This window comes from Coloeus monedula (genome assembly GCF_965178545.1).
Source record: "Coloeus monedula genome assembly, chromosome: 2".
In the NCBI taxonomy this organism is placed as follows: Eukaryota; Metazoa; Chordata; class Aves; order Passeriformes; family Corvidae; genus Coloeus; species Coloeus monedula.
Genome location: NC_138782.1, coordinates 16,398,688 through 16,415,909, shown reverse-complemented (window position 1 = coordinate 16,415,909; position 17,222 = coordinate 16,398,688). Strand labels below are relative to the sequence as shown.

The 17,222-nt window shown below is 48.1% G+C and overlaps 1 protein-coding gene across 1 annotated transcript in view; it reads right to left on the bottom strand.

Annotated features, from left to right (window-relative positions):
• Positions 1–293: 293 nt before the first annotated feature.
• Positions 294–17,222, bottom strand: part of STUM (stum, mechanosensory transduction mediator homolog) — a gene marked incomplete at both ends in the record, with an annotated part of 42,192 nt that continues 25,263 nt past the window's right edge. Inside the window, 2 exons of the mRNA XM_082302594.1 lie at positions 294–328; positions 8,769–8,948. Of these exons, the coding sequence (XP_082158720.1) occupies positions 294–328; positions 8,769–8,948 (215 nt within the window). The remainder of the gene's footprint in view (positions 329–8,768; positions 8,949–17,222) is intronic.

The window sequence follows — 17,222 nt, the reverse complement described above, 5'->3', positions numbered from 1 at the left end:
TCCTTGTCCGGGCACCCTCGTCCTCCTCGTCGGCCGCCCACCGCGTGCTGGCCGGGACCACTCCTAAGCCAAGCCGTGCTTGCCTCATCTCCGCTGCTCGGGGCCGTCAGTGCAAGTCTGCGCCGGCTGCTCGGCATCTCCGCTCCGCTGGACGGGCAGGTGAAGCGGGCAGACACAGGGAAACAAAACAAAAGGGAGAAGAAGAGAGACAAAGGGTAATGAAAAGGTCCGTGGCCCACGGCTGCCAAAGGAAATCTCTCGCCGTGTTTCTCTGACCATACTTGTCCCAGCCACTACAGCTGCTGTGGGATCCCCTGTTCCTTGTAGCCTGTGAGGAGGGAGGGGAAGGGAACATGATTAGAGTTAATTCCTAACGAGAACCCTCGGTGAGGCTCAAGCAAGCCACAAGCCTGGTTTACCAGGAGTGGCAAAAACCACGTGGGAAAACAGGGAGGCTGCCACATTCCCCCTCGTGGCCAGGCTGCCCGGGGCAGCCACCCTGCCCTGCTTTAGCCAACAGCTGCCTGGCGCTGCCACCTTCCTGGCACAGCCATGGGTACGCTGGCAGCCAGCCCTGCTGCTGTGGCACCCGCCTGCCACCAGCCTGGCATGGGCACAGGCAGCTCTGCTTGAAGAGATTGTAAAGGCACAGAAGTACCAGAGGTCACCAGTTCCAGCCCAATAACCTAAAGCTTTCATGGAGTGTGTTTTCCTGCAGTGCAGGGGAAATGGATGCCCTTGTATCCTGCTCCAGAGACACGGCTGTTCCCAAGCACTGACCTGGCAGGTTGTGCATCCGACACGCATCTCTCCTTGTGATCTATTTGTGTTTGAACCTCGTCCTCCCAGAGCACTGCCAGGCAGGAGGAGGTTGGTTTCCTCTCTCCATCCTTTTGTTCCCATGCTGGCTTTTGCTAACGGCGCTCCTCAGCAGCAACCAATTTGCACTGCAGTTTGCACAGGTGAACAAACACTTCTTGGAGGAGAAGAGGAATGCCTTGGATCACAGGCTGACATGTCAGAGTTCAAACAAAGATCTCGGGATGCCTCTAATGATAGTCTCATTGCCTGGTTCTGCACTTGCTTTGCCCAGCAGAATTACAGATGCTTTAGTTAGGGCACAGCAGCCATCTGGAGGGCCTGGAGGAAACTGAACTTTTTCAGCAGCAAAACCAAGGATACTGCCTGGATATCTGTTCTTTCACCCCCTTTCCTCTCCTGTGGCCATGAGGTTTGATGCACTTCCCAACCAAGACAGCAAAGCCTTTGGGGTCCCCACTGTGTTGCAGCCCCACGAATGTTGCAAGGGCTTGAGCAGCTTGTCCTGCTGCTTGTCACAGCTCCTCGGGGTCCTGGGCCCCAGATTATTTACTGTCCTGCACACAGTGCTTGAGGGCTGCAAATCCCATAGAGGACAGCTCCATCCCCCAGGAGGGCTAGGGCAGGGAAGGGCAATAGGAGAGCATCTGCAGCTCCTGTGCTGGTCCAGGATAATGAGAAAAATACTGGATTTTTTAATGCTTTCCTAAGCGGTTGCAGTGACTGTGCCAGAAGCTTTACCCGCTCTCCTTCCAAGAGAAGCTGGGCTTGTTATTCTGACTGTATGAATGCAAAAGATCTCCTTATTAAAGAAGCAAACTGTCCTTACTTGCACTGCCTGCCACAGTGAAGATCTTTCAACTAAAAAACTTTTTAAAATCTGGAGGGGTTTTTTTCTTAGTTTAAATAATGTAAGTAGCCTGTCATTTTTATATTTTGAATTTCAAAGAGGCCTGACATTTCATATCTCAGAAGAATGCTTAACTTTTCAAACACTTTCCCATTTATGCTTTGTAATATTTCTTTCCAACCCTCATGTTAGTCTTTTTTAAGTGCCTTACAGAAACTGAACACAAAATACCAGCAGGTGCCAGAACCCCTATCTCTAAGGGACTTTTTGCTGAACTAAGAATTGACCCCAGCAAATGAACTTTGCTGTACTTTGGAAAAAATCCACACATTCACCCAGGCTTGGCAGTCTGGATCTCCTGCTGTTAAACAAGCACAAGGGACAGATTAATGACACTTAACTGAATTGCTGCCTTTTGTGTGCAGCTGAACAGAAAGACTCTCATCTCTTTCAAACAGCTTTTTCTAGAGGGCAAAATGATGATTTCACATGCATTTATGTTTTAAGTGTGAGCCAGCTCTGAAGGCAAGGTGAGCTGGCTGGAAATCTGTACTTGGGGCTTGTCTATGGCACTGGTTTCATTTGTTTAGGGAGCACAGTTAAAAAAAAAAAAAAACAACCAACCAACCCCATGGACCAAAAAGGTGGGGCCTGCCTTAAATCTTCAGCAAAAGTAAGAGTAACTTGCTTGTACAGCCATGCCTTTTATTGAGATAGAAGAAAATTAAGACTGAGAAATCCTTTCAGTCTGGCTATTGGTGTTGAAGCTGGCTGGAAGGAAGTTACAGTGGCCAAGCCTGTCTCTCTCTTTACATGACCAAAGTAAGGCAAAAAATGACCTGTCCTATGCTAAACTCATTTATTACAAGATTTCAGACTTAACTTATCAAATAGTTTATATGTGAAAATAGTTACTGCATTTCTTGCACAGGAATAGCTGTTCTGTAGGAAGCAGCTTTACGTTAATATGCCTGCAATAAAGTTGAGGTGCAATCCTGTACAACAGACAGCTCCGGGTTCAGGATTAAGTGGGCCTGTGCACAAAGTCACTGATTTAATCCAGTTTACTTGAAATTGCACTTCTCCTGTAAACCATGGCATGTAAGACTGAGGCAAAAAGAACTCAGTCTGTGCACAGGCTGTCCTTCTAGGGCTGGGTTTGTGCAGAGGGCGGCTTCGAGGCTGAAATGGGTTCCTGCTCTGCTCTGAGGGGGCCCTTGGGGCATCCCCAGAGGCATTTCAATGCTGTGTCAAGATTTTCACCATCCCTGGGGCTGTGCAGCCAAAGGACAGACACAGAGACAGTCAGACACACATATGTAGAGGCACATGGCTGGACTTGGGCTGGGAGTGGGCCAAAGCGACTTCCAGATGTCGTGCCCTGACCGATGCTCACTGCTCTCCACAGGAAACTGCCTCGGAGTGTGAGGAGGAGGAGGAGGAAGAACAGAAACAAACTTACCTTGTGAGACTTTGATGGTGAACAAAAGGAGGCAAAGGAACATGAAAGAAAGAGAGAGGGAGAAATGTAACTGTAGACGATATATCTGAAACACATGGAGAACCAGAAGAGAATGAACAAACTGAGGCTGCAGAGTAAACAGAGAACAGCTGCTCTACCATCAGACATTCACACCAGGGCTAAACATTACTTAAAATCCTTTACTTGAAGTGGATCATTTCATTTGGGACTCTTGTTTAAAGACGATAGGGCAATCATCATCTGCTTTTCCAGCCCCAAGCCGGACAAGCTGGATGGGCTAGCACCTCTGAGCAATGCTCCCAGAAAATCTTTCCTCCATGTCATTGGTATTTCATGGGTTTGACTGAAGGGGAACCACTGAAGGAAGGCATCAAACAAGACATCACAGTGTACCAAAGGGCACATGGCATGCCATTCACAGTCTGGGAGCTGGGAACACTCCACCTGAAGAGTTTTTGGTAGTTTCCCTGCTGAATTTGCTTGTGTCCACAGGTAACTCACAACCACAGCATGCCTCAGCCTGTCTGGGTGCTGCAAACACTGGTGCTTTTTAACATTCCTACAATAGTTTAAGAACTTGCCCCACCACTTCATTTGGTAGGAAACTGTAAAAAAGGGTATTTTAACTACTTTCCTCAGGCCTAGTTTGGGTGACGGCTCTTTTTAGATTTTTTTAAAAAGAGTAATAAGTCTAAGCAGGCAATTTGTCCTCGGAATTTTCTTCATCTCATGAAGGGTTACCAGTTGTTTTGGGCCTTCTGCTCCCCTTTCCTTCCCAGGACAGCTGTATTACCTGCCCTAGCAGAGGTCCTGCAGAGCAGAGGGGTTCAGTGATGCTCCCCAAAGTCCCTTGGAGCCTGAGGATACAGTGACTATGCAATCATCTACTGCTACTTCTGGCAGGGTCTGAGCAGACCAATTAGCAAAGGAGTGACAAGGATGGCATAATTACAGGTGAGTTCTCACTACTGGCTGGCAATAGCCCCAAGAGTCAGCTGAAGCCCCCTCCAGTGAACCTGAGAGCGATGGTGCAGCCATCGTTCATTCAGAGGCCAAAAGCTGAGGGAGGGCTTCCTTCAGAAAGCAGGCTTGACTTCTTGGCTGCATTCAGCAGAGGCAAAGCAATGCCTGGACAAACAGTCCCTAACTTGTATCCCCTGTGCCACATCAGCAGGACATTACTGTATTATTTCTCTGGTGTTTCTGTCAAGAAATGGCACACAACCTTTTATAACAGGCTCTGAGCAGGTGGGGACTTCTGGAAAGGCCATTCCACTGTGTTCATTCCACACAGCGGGGCTAATGAAGATGTGGGCTGGGAACAAGGTGTGCCTTAGCAGAGGGAGCTTTGCCTGGGAAGCCTTAGGAGGCTCATTTTCCAGTTGGCCTTGGCCAGCTAATTAGCTCTGGTTTGCCTCAGCTCTGTGCATCATCCCCGCAGAGCTGGCGAGGGCTTTGAGGAGAGCACAGTGCAGCAGCGCTGCCCAGACATTTTTTGGCAAAAGAATTAAGTGCTCCTTTGTAATTCTACCTTTGCCTTCAGACAGCAGGTACAGCAGAGGACTGTTCCCAAAGCCATATGGCTGCTTAAGGAAGATATCTGTGGTGTCCAACGGGGCCAGCTGGCAGTTCGTTTAAATTAGCAGAGAAAATACCCTGTGCTGTGGTGCTGCCAAAAGTAATTAACAGTGACAGCAAAACTGCATTCAATTTACTTTCCTTCTGGGATATTATGCTGCTAAAGTGCACCTTAGAGGACACGAGGGTTGGACAGGACCCCCCAGGTCAGTCGGTCTCTTGCTTGTCCCTGACAGACACGGGTCTACCCACTCTTGGGGTCTTCCAGGGACAGAGAGAGCAGATCTTGCCATGCCACCTCTGCAGCACTTTGACCTTACTGGAGGAAAAATGTCTTCTGATTTCCACACAGGTCCTTCCTGGTGTTATTTAAGTCTGTCTTAGTCTGAACTGCTGCCCTCTCACATTGACTAGCCCACTGAACACCTTCATCACCAACACGCCTACTGTCTTACGGTTCTCTGGACTCTCTCCAGGTTTTCCACTTGAAGTACAGCCTCCAAAGTTGGCCACAAGCCTCACCACAGCTTTATGCATGCAGAGAAAGGTGATGGGATCAGTGAAAGCCCTACAAGCTCTGCTCCCACCTGCCTGTGTGGTGTTTGTTCCCTCCGTAGCAATGTTCCCCCTGTGCCACTTGTGACTCACTGCAGCCACCACATCCTTCCCTGAAAAACAAGTTGTTCCCTAGTGTGTATTTATGCAGTCAATTAATCCTTCTGTAGAGTCTTGGGCTTGTCCCTGCTGAGCAGCACTTACTCTTTCCAGACCATTTCTTTGATTTGCGTGGATCCGGGCACTGTCCAGCACTGGTGTGCAGCTGGGGAGCCTCTCCTCCAGTCCATCCTCAAGCCACAAATGAAAATACTGAGCAGAGCTGGATTCAGGAGGGACCTTTCAACACACCTCTCTTTATCTCTTCCCAGGTCAGGAAAATCCATTTAGAGGACAGTTCTCAAGCACATTTTCATGCAGGCCACGTCCTCCTGGCTTGCTGGTAGGAACGCTGTGCGAGACGGGGTCAGCATCTGAAGGTTAGGGATGGCTGACTGCTGCCACCTCACACAAAATTAATTCCTCTGCCACCAAAGGGAATCAAGCCAGCCTGACACAGCTCGCTCTGGACAAACCTGCGGTGACTTTGTGGGGGTTTTTTATTTTTGTATTTTATTTTCTAAATGCATGTGAGTCACTTACTTGATTACTTCTTCCAGTAATTGAAGTATACCTGATTGGCCTATAATTCTTCTCCTTGTTCCCTCATTAAGGACAGTATGCCATTATCTTCAGAGCAGACTCCCCCTTTCCATGCCTGGGAAATAGCACTAGAAGATGAAAAGTTGCAACAAGGCTCCCGTTCAAAAGGCATGTGGATGTGGCACTTGGGGACATGGTTCAGTGGTGGACACGATGGTGATGGCTTAAGACTCAGACTCAATGATTTTGGAGGTTTTTTTCAACCTCAGTGATTTTATAATTCTGTGGTTCTAACTCCCTCCCAGCTCTCTACCAGCTAACAGAGAGGCCCAGATCCAGGGAGCAAGGTACTTATCACTTAGGGAAAATCCGAGCAGAGACTCCAACCCTTGGCTGCTTCCCACCCTCCTCCTCACTGCCAGCCCTCACCAGCTTAGACAGCACCCTCTGTGTCCTGCCTCTAGCCCATCCAAATAGCATGGCACCCTCACAGGGACACATGGGATCGACCTCTTCAAGGCAAGGGGACTAGAGGTGGGCAGTATTTTCACATTTTGTTAACTATTTCCCATCTGCACACAGATTTAAGTTGCGATGGTGTACGATTTCTGTCCAGTGCCTCCAATGGTTTGCATGCAAACAAAACCCAGCCGAGGCAAACTGTTTCCTGGCAGTGTTCTTAAATGAAATGTCTTATTTCTTGAATTTGAAACATGGTTTCCTTCTTAAGTTATTATTTTATTTTTAGCATGATAACAAGAACCACTTTGGGTCTGACAGGGCTGTTTGATCCACCTAAGAGCAACCGATCACTTTACTCCTTGTCTCAATTGAGTTTTTTCTTTTATTCTCCATCAACCAAGAGCTGCCTTATTTACCCACTACTTTCTCTGCATGGCATGTAAACTTAAAAGCAGCTATTTAATGAGATGGAAAGAAACTCCCAAGGGCTTCAACTCGTCAGATGCTGCTGGTGAAACATAAGACATACTGGTTCCTCTTGCCACTCTCTACTACCACCAGAGGGATGAAATACTGCTGCTGTGCTTGGGGGCCTCTTGATCTGAGCATTCCCACCACATGCTGCTCATCCATCCTCTGCCTCCCAGGCTGGTGGAATCCAGCCAGATGTGGGAAAGAGTGTTTGGGAGATACTTCCAAGCTGTGTGGTTTTCCTCAACAGTGAAGGTGGAGCAGAACCTCCCAGTAAGACCCTCCTAAGTGTCAACCCCTCCAGCTGGAGAGCAGGGCTTTGGAGCAAAGCAGGTCACAGTTTCAGTGGTGGTTCTTTATCAGGACAGATGGTTTCCTGACTCTCCCCACCCCTGCAGAATGGGGTCCTGCCAGACAGCAAACTGCACACAGGGGCTGCCCCGCAGAGGAAGAGCAGAAGAGCTTATGATTATGAACACGCAGTTATGGGATTACACACAAATCCAGCAGATTCTTAAGGACACATCACACATGTACACCAATTCACAATTTAGCCTCAGAAATCACCTGCTCTGCAGGTACATCTGGAAGGAAATGTGGCAGGTGGTTTTCCAGGGTAAAGCAAAGAGCAATAGTGCCTTCATCCCGAGGAAAGCTTTTACTTTGCACATTTTGAGGTTTTTAATATCCATCATTTGCTCTGCATGAGGACTGCCCTAACTGAAGCTGGCTCAGAAATTAGCAGGTGGTTTGGTGAGAGGGTTTAACCCTTTGGGTTGGCAGCTGAAAATGTGCACTGGTTTCCTGCTTTTTGTTTTTTTCAATTTCATCCATTTTGTCTTTAGGTGAGTTCCTGGCGACTCCCTGAGATCCTCTCTCCCCTTCTGTCATGCAGCCACAGATGTCACCAGCAGAGATGACAAAGTGGAGCCCTTTCAAACCAAAAGGCCAGAGCTGCTGGTAAGATGGTCTCTGGGAGAAAGGCTTGCTTTGGGAACTGCCTGTCCTGTCGGCCTGAAAGATCTCAGACCTGTTTGGTTTGAGGGCTTTCCCACCAGCCTCCGACAGCCTCTGGAAAGGGAGTGGGGTTTTGCAGATGCCACCAGCACCCCGAGCTCTGTGTGCTTCTGGCTTTGGAGGTGAGGTGAGGCTGTCACCTCAATCCTCTGCACCAGGATACAGGAGGTATGATACAACTCTTACACCACTGAAAGCCTCTACCAGATAAAAGTTACTGTGTTCTGGGTTGGTAATACCTACTAACTGGGGACTTAAATTATGCAAATTTTCAAAAGGATTCTTCTTTCCTTAGGCTTATATTTTAGTCAACTCCAAGGGTGTATGGGTAGTCTTGCTAGGAGCAGCTTCTGCTGCCTGCTGGCTCAGCCTAAGAATATGGTCTGAGACATGAAAAAAACCAAAACAGAACATTGGGTAAATGTATCCTGGGGAGGAAGGGGAGGGTCCAGGAGAGTCCCCAGGGCTTTTTTGGGGACAACTGGCCCTGGGAGCAGAACCAGCCTAGCAGAAACGTCCCACTAACCACAGATTTGCAGCCAGAGTTGCAAGGGAAAAAGGGCTTCCTTGTTCAAATGGATGTGACCACGGCAGACAAGGCTCCAGACAGCAGAGTTCACAGTGCTCCCCCTTCCTCCACATTTCATTTCATAAAGGGAAGTTCTTGACCCATGTGATGGGATGGGAGGCTCTCCCAGAAATGTCACAGAGCCCATTCCTACTGCCTCCTAGCAATTTCTCTGCCTACTGTGTTTCTCATGGACTTGCAGAACCCATCCTGTGGCTTTTCTTCCCTACAGTGCAGCCCAGTGGCTTGCAGGGACATTATCTGGGACCCAGCAACACGGGCAAGGAGAGGAGAAGTCAGGAGGGCGAGTGCACTGTACTTACTTGCAAGAATGACCATGTCCATGCCCCAAAATATGCTCATGATCCAGCCGACCATGACGATGGCCGTCAGGATCTGGATGAGGGCAGCAGCGATGTTCAGCCAGAAGACACAGCACATGTGCCGGTCAGGGAGGTCAGTGCGGGCCCCACACAGCACCGTGAACGCCGACACGAACGTTCCTGGGGAGAGAGCAGCAGCACAACACCCACTGAGAGCCACGGCCTCCTGCCAGATCCCTCCCCTTAGACCTGCTCCCCTCGTAGCATCTCACTTCCCGTACTTGAACACCAGGGTGGAAAAAGCACTCTTTGGGTTTTGGCTCCTTCCCTCCCCACCCGACAGTAACCATTTATGCACTACAAGGGAGTGCTGTGTGTCTGTGGAAATACCTTTGTTCTGCCTGGTGGCTCTCTCCTGGGGAGAAACACTACACAGCAGCTCTAAAAAGGAAAAGTGAACCCAGAGTTGTAGGACTGGCTCTAGAAATCTCTAAAGGTTTGGCAGTCTGCTCTAGAATTCACAAATACTGCTCTAGAAGGAGCAGACACACACAAAAAGGAGTGGCACTGCATTTTTGCACAGTGCTTTTCCCAATCACAAGCTGCTACCAGAGGGCATGTTTTAACCAAGAACTTTAGGAAGCTGAACTTCTTAAAGTGCTGGAGCCAGAGGAACTGGTGTGGCAGCCCTTGGCTCTGCTTGAGACCAACTTAGAAATCTTGCAGACACACTTCAGACTTCCTGAAATGTTTCAGATGAAGGAGTTTGTTGATGCATGAAAGTTAAAGTTGGGGGGAAAAAAACTACACCACAGCAGCCTTTCACAAAGATCCTTCCTAAATTTATGCCATTGGACAAGGCAGGTTTTTTACTTTTAGCTGATGTGCTGTGCTCATGGCTGGCTGAAACTCACAGCTCAGGGAAGCCCCAGGCAACATACAGAAATACACAATATGGGTAAAGAGCAGAAGAAACTGTTCCTGGCTCCTATAAAATATGAGCTGTTGGCCAGGAGGTTCAGGCACCTCATCTAAGTATGGATTTCATCACCTCTTAGCATTATGAATTGTCTTTGGGCTTTTCTTGATGCCTTGAGAGGCCACCTGAGAACAGAGACTAGACAGGAGTAAGGGAATAAAGGTAGGTATTTATTGGAAAGGCCTTCAAAGGTACCCCCTGGGGAGCCAGAGGCTACTGCCAAGATGGACCCCAAGATGGACAACAGGTCACGAGTTCTTCACACCTTTATAGGTTTGGTTCATTTGCATAGCAGGGTTAATTCTCCAATTAATGCTTCAGTTAATGATGTAATTTCCCCCCTTTAGAGGTTTTTTGGTTTATACTTTTTGGGCCTAGGATGGTCTGAGTGTCCTTGGAGAGCAGGCCCAGAGAAGCTTTGTTATGTCTACCTAGCATGAGAGAGCAGAAATTAACAGGCTACAAGAAACTTCAGAGTTACACACTGGGCAGTACAGGATTTGAAAAATATGAAAGTTAAAACCTAAGGCATCATTCTAAAAACAAGTGCAGCATTGCTAAGTACCAAGGTGCAGTGTTGATTGTACTGGATAACATAGTCCTGTGAAATGTTTCCTTTGCTCAATACATTGAATAAAATTGATGGTTTCTATAAAAACTGCCTTTTTTCCTCTCAAAGGATGGAAGCCTGCAAACAGCCTGTAAGATGTGAATGAATGAACACATCCTCAGTGCACACGAGTGCCTTGTTGAACTCAGAGGAAGGCGGGAGTCCCTTGGTTTGACTGAAGGTGAGGACAAAACACTCAGTTGACACCCTTGTAGTAAAGCTCATCAGACCAAGAGTGCAGAACCATCTAGTTAGAAGCAAATACCATTTTGTCCTGTGCTGCCAGGGTGGTGGAAAAGAGAATCCCTTTGCTGCCTCTTCCTCAGTGGGTCACAAGGATAACAGGCAGCTGAGATGCCAAAATGCTGGGGAAGGCTGGCTACAGCCTATTTTTAATCCTGCCACCCTCTGCAAGCTTCAATTCCAGCGTCTTCCTAACACTCCACCAGCTCTTGAAACCCTGCTCGTCTTCCTGCCGCTGGCTGGATCCGATTTCATATTCCCACCCCCTCCCTGTGGCACATGCCAGAGCTGGGAATGGAGCAGGCACGGAGGGGAGGGAGTGAGTGCTGCTGGGGCAGGGGGAGGCAGCCCTACAGCACAGCATCACTGGCGGGGACAAAGGCAGCATCTTCTGTGGGAGGACCACCCCGGGCTTCCTCCTCTGGCTTTCACAAGCAGAGTTTCATCCCCTTATCCACCAAAACAAAAGGGTCTACAGAGAGGAAAGGGGAAGTCATTATAATCCCAAAGGTTGTTGTGTAAATCTCTACATAGCTGTCTTTTGCTCTCTGGCTTTGTTTTCCATGTCTCTTGTGTCCCCCATGTAGGATTATGTGACATCTCTGCCCTGCTTCACCCACCTTTTTTTTTTTCCTTTGTATTTTTTTCAAAGCAGAAAGAAGCCTGGAATATTTCCCCTCATGCTTCCTGAAAGTGTTGTCTTCAAAATTACACTACAGCACTCTCTGAGATTAAATATGGATTGAGGCAAGATCAGAGACTGGGTGGTTTTGTTTTCCCATCAGGATGCAAAATCTTGCCAAATGGAAATGCCTGTCTCTTTTTTAAATGAAAATCTTCCCCTCTTGCCTTACCTTTAACTCTTCCAAGATGTATTACAAAGAAAGGTCATAAATGAGCAATAATTCTTAAACTACAGCTTCAAATCCTTCCAGTGAAGCTTTTAAGATATTTACATCATTAGAGCAAGGTGCTGAATTAGCCAATTAATGCTCTGAATACCACAGTGACTAAGCTAAAGTCTAATCCCATTCAGAAAGGAATAAAGCTAACAAAGCATTTAAGTGTCCTCCTCTGGACTGGGAATAGATACAGAAACTGGGATTAAAATCTCATGAACCTTGGCTTCTGATTCCTCTTCAGGCCACTTTCCTACTCACAGGAGCCAAATAATTTTTCCAATACCAGTGCATTTTCTTTATTAATTATGATTAGCCAATCTTTGGGAGCTTGCAGGCATTCTTGAATACAAGACTTTAGCCATGCCAGCAGGCATAGGATAGAAGCATTTCTCCCCTACTCCACATATGCTTGAGAATGTGAAGCAGGAGTAAGAGTCTTAAATACTTTTGCCAAAGTAGATGTTTTCCCCTTAGGAAGCCATCGTGGTTACACCCTGCCAAATATGGAATTATTTGCATCTGGAAACGGAGAGGTGGAGAGGAGGAGGAGGAGAAGAAGGAAGGCAAACAAGCTGTATCTGCTGATACCACCTGGCTGCCTCAGAGATGGGGCACCAAACCATTTCCCTCCCTGACCAGGCATTCAGACACTTGAATCCCTAGAGCCCGGAAATCCTAAACCTGGAATGCCAACCGCTGGGGTGATGGTGGCTAAATAAATCAGCAGTCCAAAAAGGACCCAGGCTGTGAGTGCAACCAGCAGACACAAACCAGTAACTCCACAAGCAGATACAAACTGAATGCCCACGCAGTTATGCCAGTATAAGTGAATTATAGTAAGCATTTCTTCTATCTCCCCAGTGGAAAACACCCAAAATGCAATGAGATTATTCTAAATCATGAATTAATACTGCCTCTTTGGGGACACAGGGGAGGTGATGAAAATGTCCTGTCCTGTTTTCAGTGAGCCTGTTTGTTCAGCCCCTTGCAATCATGTGGCTGAACTGTACAGCCCCTGTTGCACCTGAAGCCAGCAAGTACCAGGGGCTGGGCAGAGGGATGGGTGGGAGCTGAGCATTGCTGTTCTGGAGCAGCTGGGAGGCAGAGGGTGAAGGCACCATGTGCAGCAAGCCTGTGAGGGGGTGTGACACCAATTTTGCTCTTTGGACTCGTCTCACCTGGGGCAGTGTCAGCCAGCTGGGGCACCCACATGGCATTGGGATAGAAAAAGAGCCCCTGAGAGCCTCTGCTTGCTTTGGCTGTCAGTGCAATTGGGGTATTTTTAGATTACACCAGTAAATATAGAAAGCTGCTTGTTTCCAACAGCTTAACCCATTGAACATGGAGGGGCTGTGTTATCTGCAGAACAACACAATTAAATGAACGGGCAAAGAAGTGGGTTTTACCCTTTCTCTCCTCTCTGGTCCATTGCCATGCAGGATAAAGTCCCCTCTCTGGTGTATGCTGGTACCCTGGCAGCCAGGGCCTTCACCTGCTGGTTCCCTGCTTCACAGAGTACACCAAAATAATATGACAGGGATAGTTTGGGTTTTTTTCTTTTAGAGCAAAACCTCACACCCTGGAGAGGACTGCCCTGGTTTCCTGCTGTTTGAGCCACTCATCCAGAGTGGAGAAAGGCATGATGTGGAGACCATGGCCTGTCCTGCACAGTTTCCTCTGTGCTATCTGAGAGCAGCAGGGGCTGTGTGTCATGGAATACCTTAAACTGTATGAAATAAGTTTTTCTCGCCTGTTTTTACAAGAAAGCCTATCCTGGGCACTCCTGCAAGGGCTTTAGTCAGACAAGGAGCTTGGCACATTTCATGTGGAGAACCAGCTGTGATGGCACCTTCCCAGAAACATCAGAAGTGGGAGCCTGGTTGGAGCCGGGGGGACACGGGATACTGATGACCACAGTGTAAGTGCAAGTAACTTGAGCATGCAGACAACTTAGTGGGCTTCCTGCTGACAGCCAGATATCCGAAACTTCCCAAAAGAAAGCACCTCTACTGCAAGGAAATCACATCTGATGAGCTGCTACAGGTGAAGGAACAGCAGAAACCCAAATTACTGCAATCAGGGGCCGCATGTGGAGATGATGATAATGATTCTATGATGAAGATCCCTACCCTACAAAAGCCTGGAGCCAGGGAGGGGGTGGGAAATACTCCTTCCTCTTCCTGAAAGCCTGGAGATCATTTAAGACATTCCCCTGTAGTGCTGGGAGCAAATAAGGCAGTATTACCGTGTCACCTTTCCTGCTCCTAGAGAGAAAAAACAGGGCTACGTCACGACTTAGGGGCTGGAGCAAAGCTGCAGGAGACACACAGCTGGAGGCAGGTACAGGCAAAGATGGGAACAAACTTGGAGGTGTCTGTGGGAGCAGGGCTGTTGGATCATCGTGGGGAGATGTAATTAATGAGTGTGTGTTTTGTGGGGATGAGCTGTACCTGTGTAATGTGCCAGGGGAGCGCTCTGTGGGGACGTGTCTGGTGCCTGTCTTTGAATTTGCTTAAGTAAAGTGATTATTAGCTGTCATTAAACAGTGCTGGTAGGTATTGTGAGGCAGATATTGTGGATGTGCTGAAAATTCATGAGATGTGCTGGTTCTTGCTCGTATGAGTCAGAAAAAGCTGTGCAAGAATAGTTATAAGGATTGCACTCACTGCCTCAGAATAACAGTGGCTATGGTATCTGTTAGTCAAGGCATCCTTGGCTCCCCAGTGTCATGAACTTGTTTTGATACTCTAGTTAGAGCTGTAAAGAGCTGTTTCAGGCTTGGAAGCCTCCTCTCATCCTTGGCATCAATCCAATGCCAGCTGTAGCCCTTTGGGTTATGATGAGGGAAACTACAAAAGCTTGCTTAAGGAAGGGCTAAGGCAGCATCTGCTGGTGCTCAGCACCATTCCCTCCTCTGCTTAGGTGGGTAGAGCTCGGCTGTGGAAAGGCCACCATTAACAAGGTGATAAAATGGAGTTGCAAAGCATTAATGCCCAGGATGACCATCTGCTCAAGTTTCCTAAAGCAGACAATTGTTTATGTCATTGCTTGAGGAAACAGATGCAAAGCAAAACCCCCTGGGAGCATTCTGGCCAGTGTGAATCCTCACCAGTGTCCCCAGTCTCCACCTGGCTGGATCTCACTGGGGCCTGAGCTGCATGAGAGAGAGCCTGCCAGTGCAGGTGTGTCACCTAAACCCCCTGAGATAAGACTGCTTTCTCTCCAAGCTTGTTGCAGCTCTCTGAACAGAAAAGGCTGGTTCAGGAAAACATTTGAGGTACCTCTGTGTCATCCATTGTGGCTGTTGCAGGGCTCTTGACAGGGTCTCCACTATGCCTCCTCTTCCCATGGCTCCCTCAGGGAGCTGTGATTGCAGGCAGGGGGCAATCAGTGAATCTCTTTGGTTTGCAGCAGAAGTAGAGGTGTGGAGGCTGCAGGGTCTCCTCTTGACAGAACTGACCTTTACTGAGTACCTGGCTCGTGGCCAGCTGTGCTCCTTTGCCAGGGGGCAAGTTCCTACCCAGTTTCCTCAGAGGCACTCTGAGTGAGCAGTGGAAGACACCAAGCCATGTGCCACTCATAGAAACAGATGAAAACCAGTCCACAGGGTTACAGGTGCACTCCTGGAGCACAGCATCCAGCTGGACAGTCTGTGGCCTTCTCCCACCGAGCAGCTTGGGAGTGCTGAGGAACTCCTGGTGCTGCTGCTCCTATGGGCTGGGCCGGAGCTCAGTGCAGGGTATGGAGGCCGTCACTGACACTGCAATTCCTCACTGGTTGGTGGGTGCTAGGCTTCTTTCTCTTGGCAAGCTGATGGTTGGACTTGGTGACCCCAAAGGTCTTTTCCAACCTTAATGATTCTGCAATACTATGAAATATGAAGAACATAGAGGTGGCAAGAATGCAACACCGTGCTGCAGCACCAGCAGGGCCTAGGTGTCCCCCACATTCTTCCACTTGTAATTCATTTCAGCCATGGAAGTAAGCCAGAGCTGAGTGCAATTGCCTGGTTTGGGTTTTTTTTTCTAGAAATAAGCATGTTTTAGACTAACATCTTAAAAGCTCAGGTTAAAGCCTAATTAAGCAGCCACGGGCAAGCTTTTTTCATCTTTCCAGTGTCCATACTGAAGTCTGCCCCTTCCAAATACAGTGCAAGGGGGATAGAGTGGGTAGGTAGTTTTAACAATTTGAGGGGTAAGAAGAGCAGGAGTAGTGGACAGCTTAGGCAACAGGAGGCTTGCTTTGGTCCCTCTTAGAATTAAAAATGTGAATCCCACAAATTCAGATCAGCCAGGGGGGACACTGATGACACCTTGGTGTCAAAGCCATTGCCTGCGAATGCCAGGTCCTGTGGACAGCTGTGTGGGCAGGACTCAGGCAGGAACAGCAGGAGCCGAAGGGTAGGAGAGGGAGAGGAGAAAGGGAAGGAGGAGAGAGTGGAGGCAGCAAACGTGACAGAACCTAGATGTTGCCATGGAGAGTAACTCATGAATTTTTCCTCTGTGGCCTGCTATTAAAAATGTTTTGTTTAGCTTCTGCCAGCACACTGTTTTTATTTTCCCCTTTCATATCCGAAGGACATCCAGAGGGAATTCTGGCTCCCTCCATTCCCTTTGGTCTCACTGTGGATGAAAACATACAAGTCTCTTGACAAGAGAGAGCTGGCACCCTCAATCCCCATCTCCACAGGGTCTGTTCCAACTCCCAAGCCTGCAGAAGGCAGGCTGTGTATAGGATTAGCTCCCTGGTTTCCCTACACACGTGGAAAATGGCCAGCATGTCCCAAAGCGCTGGGTGCCCATGAGTGATCCCAGCTGTCCCAGCACCGGGCTGGAGCTCCAGCACTGAGCTCTGCATCTCTCTGTTATTAGCAGGTTTGTGTCATGTGGTCAGAACACACTTGACAGTGTTTATGTCGCTTCCACAGAAGACAGCCCACGTGCAAGTAAGACAGCAGTGCCTTTGCATCAAAAATGAGATTTTTCTCATATTTAATGCTTTAGAAAAAGTTAACTCTTCTAAAAATGCGGAGTTTTAAAACAAAAACTTCAAAACTTGACTGCAACAAACTTTCACAGGCTTCCAAGGCTAAAAATACACAGCAAAATCTTAAATTACAGGGGGGAGGGGGGGCTGCATGGAGGTGAAGTGACTTACTAAAGCTTTAATTATACATGGACCCATCAAAATTATTTTTACTCTGCAGCACTGCAATGTTTTGAACACTTAAAAGCAACCACCCATAAATAGTGAGATTGAAGTACAGCTTGTTCCACTGCCAGACATTCCACAGTCCTTGGGTGAAGTTGTCCAGTCCTATGGTTTAATTCTGTTGACTTGATGCATAAAATTAAGGGTGTGCTTGAAGTACTTGAGACTGGAGAATTTCTGCTGAACAGCAAATGCAAGGCCCCACTGCATAATCCACGATGGTGGAGCAGACCTCAGAATTCTGCCAGGACTTGCTGAATTATCTTTGCAAGTTGCACCTAATTGATTCCCAGACTGTGTTTTTTTTCCCTCCTCTTGGATAAATGATGTGGTCCCAGAACCACCAATGACATTTTGCGTCATATCAAAAGTGGGTGACAGCCCAGCTGCACGTTAGACAGGGAATGAAGAGCCAGGCAGGCTGAATGACCTGTCACTGCTTCTGCTGCTAGCCAGGGTGTACTGGTTTTGCCAAATTTAGAAATATATCCCCTGAGAGAAGGCAGGTC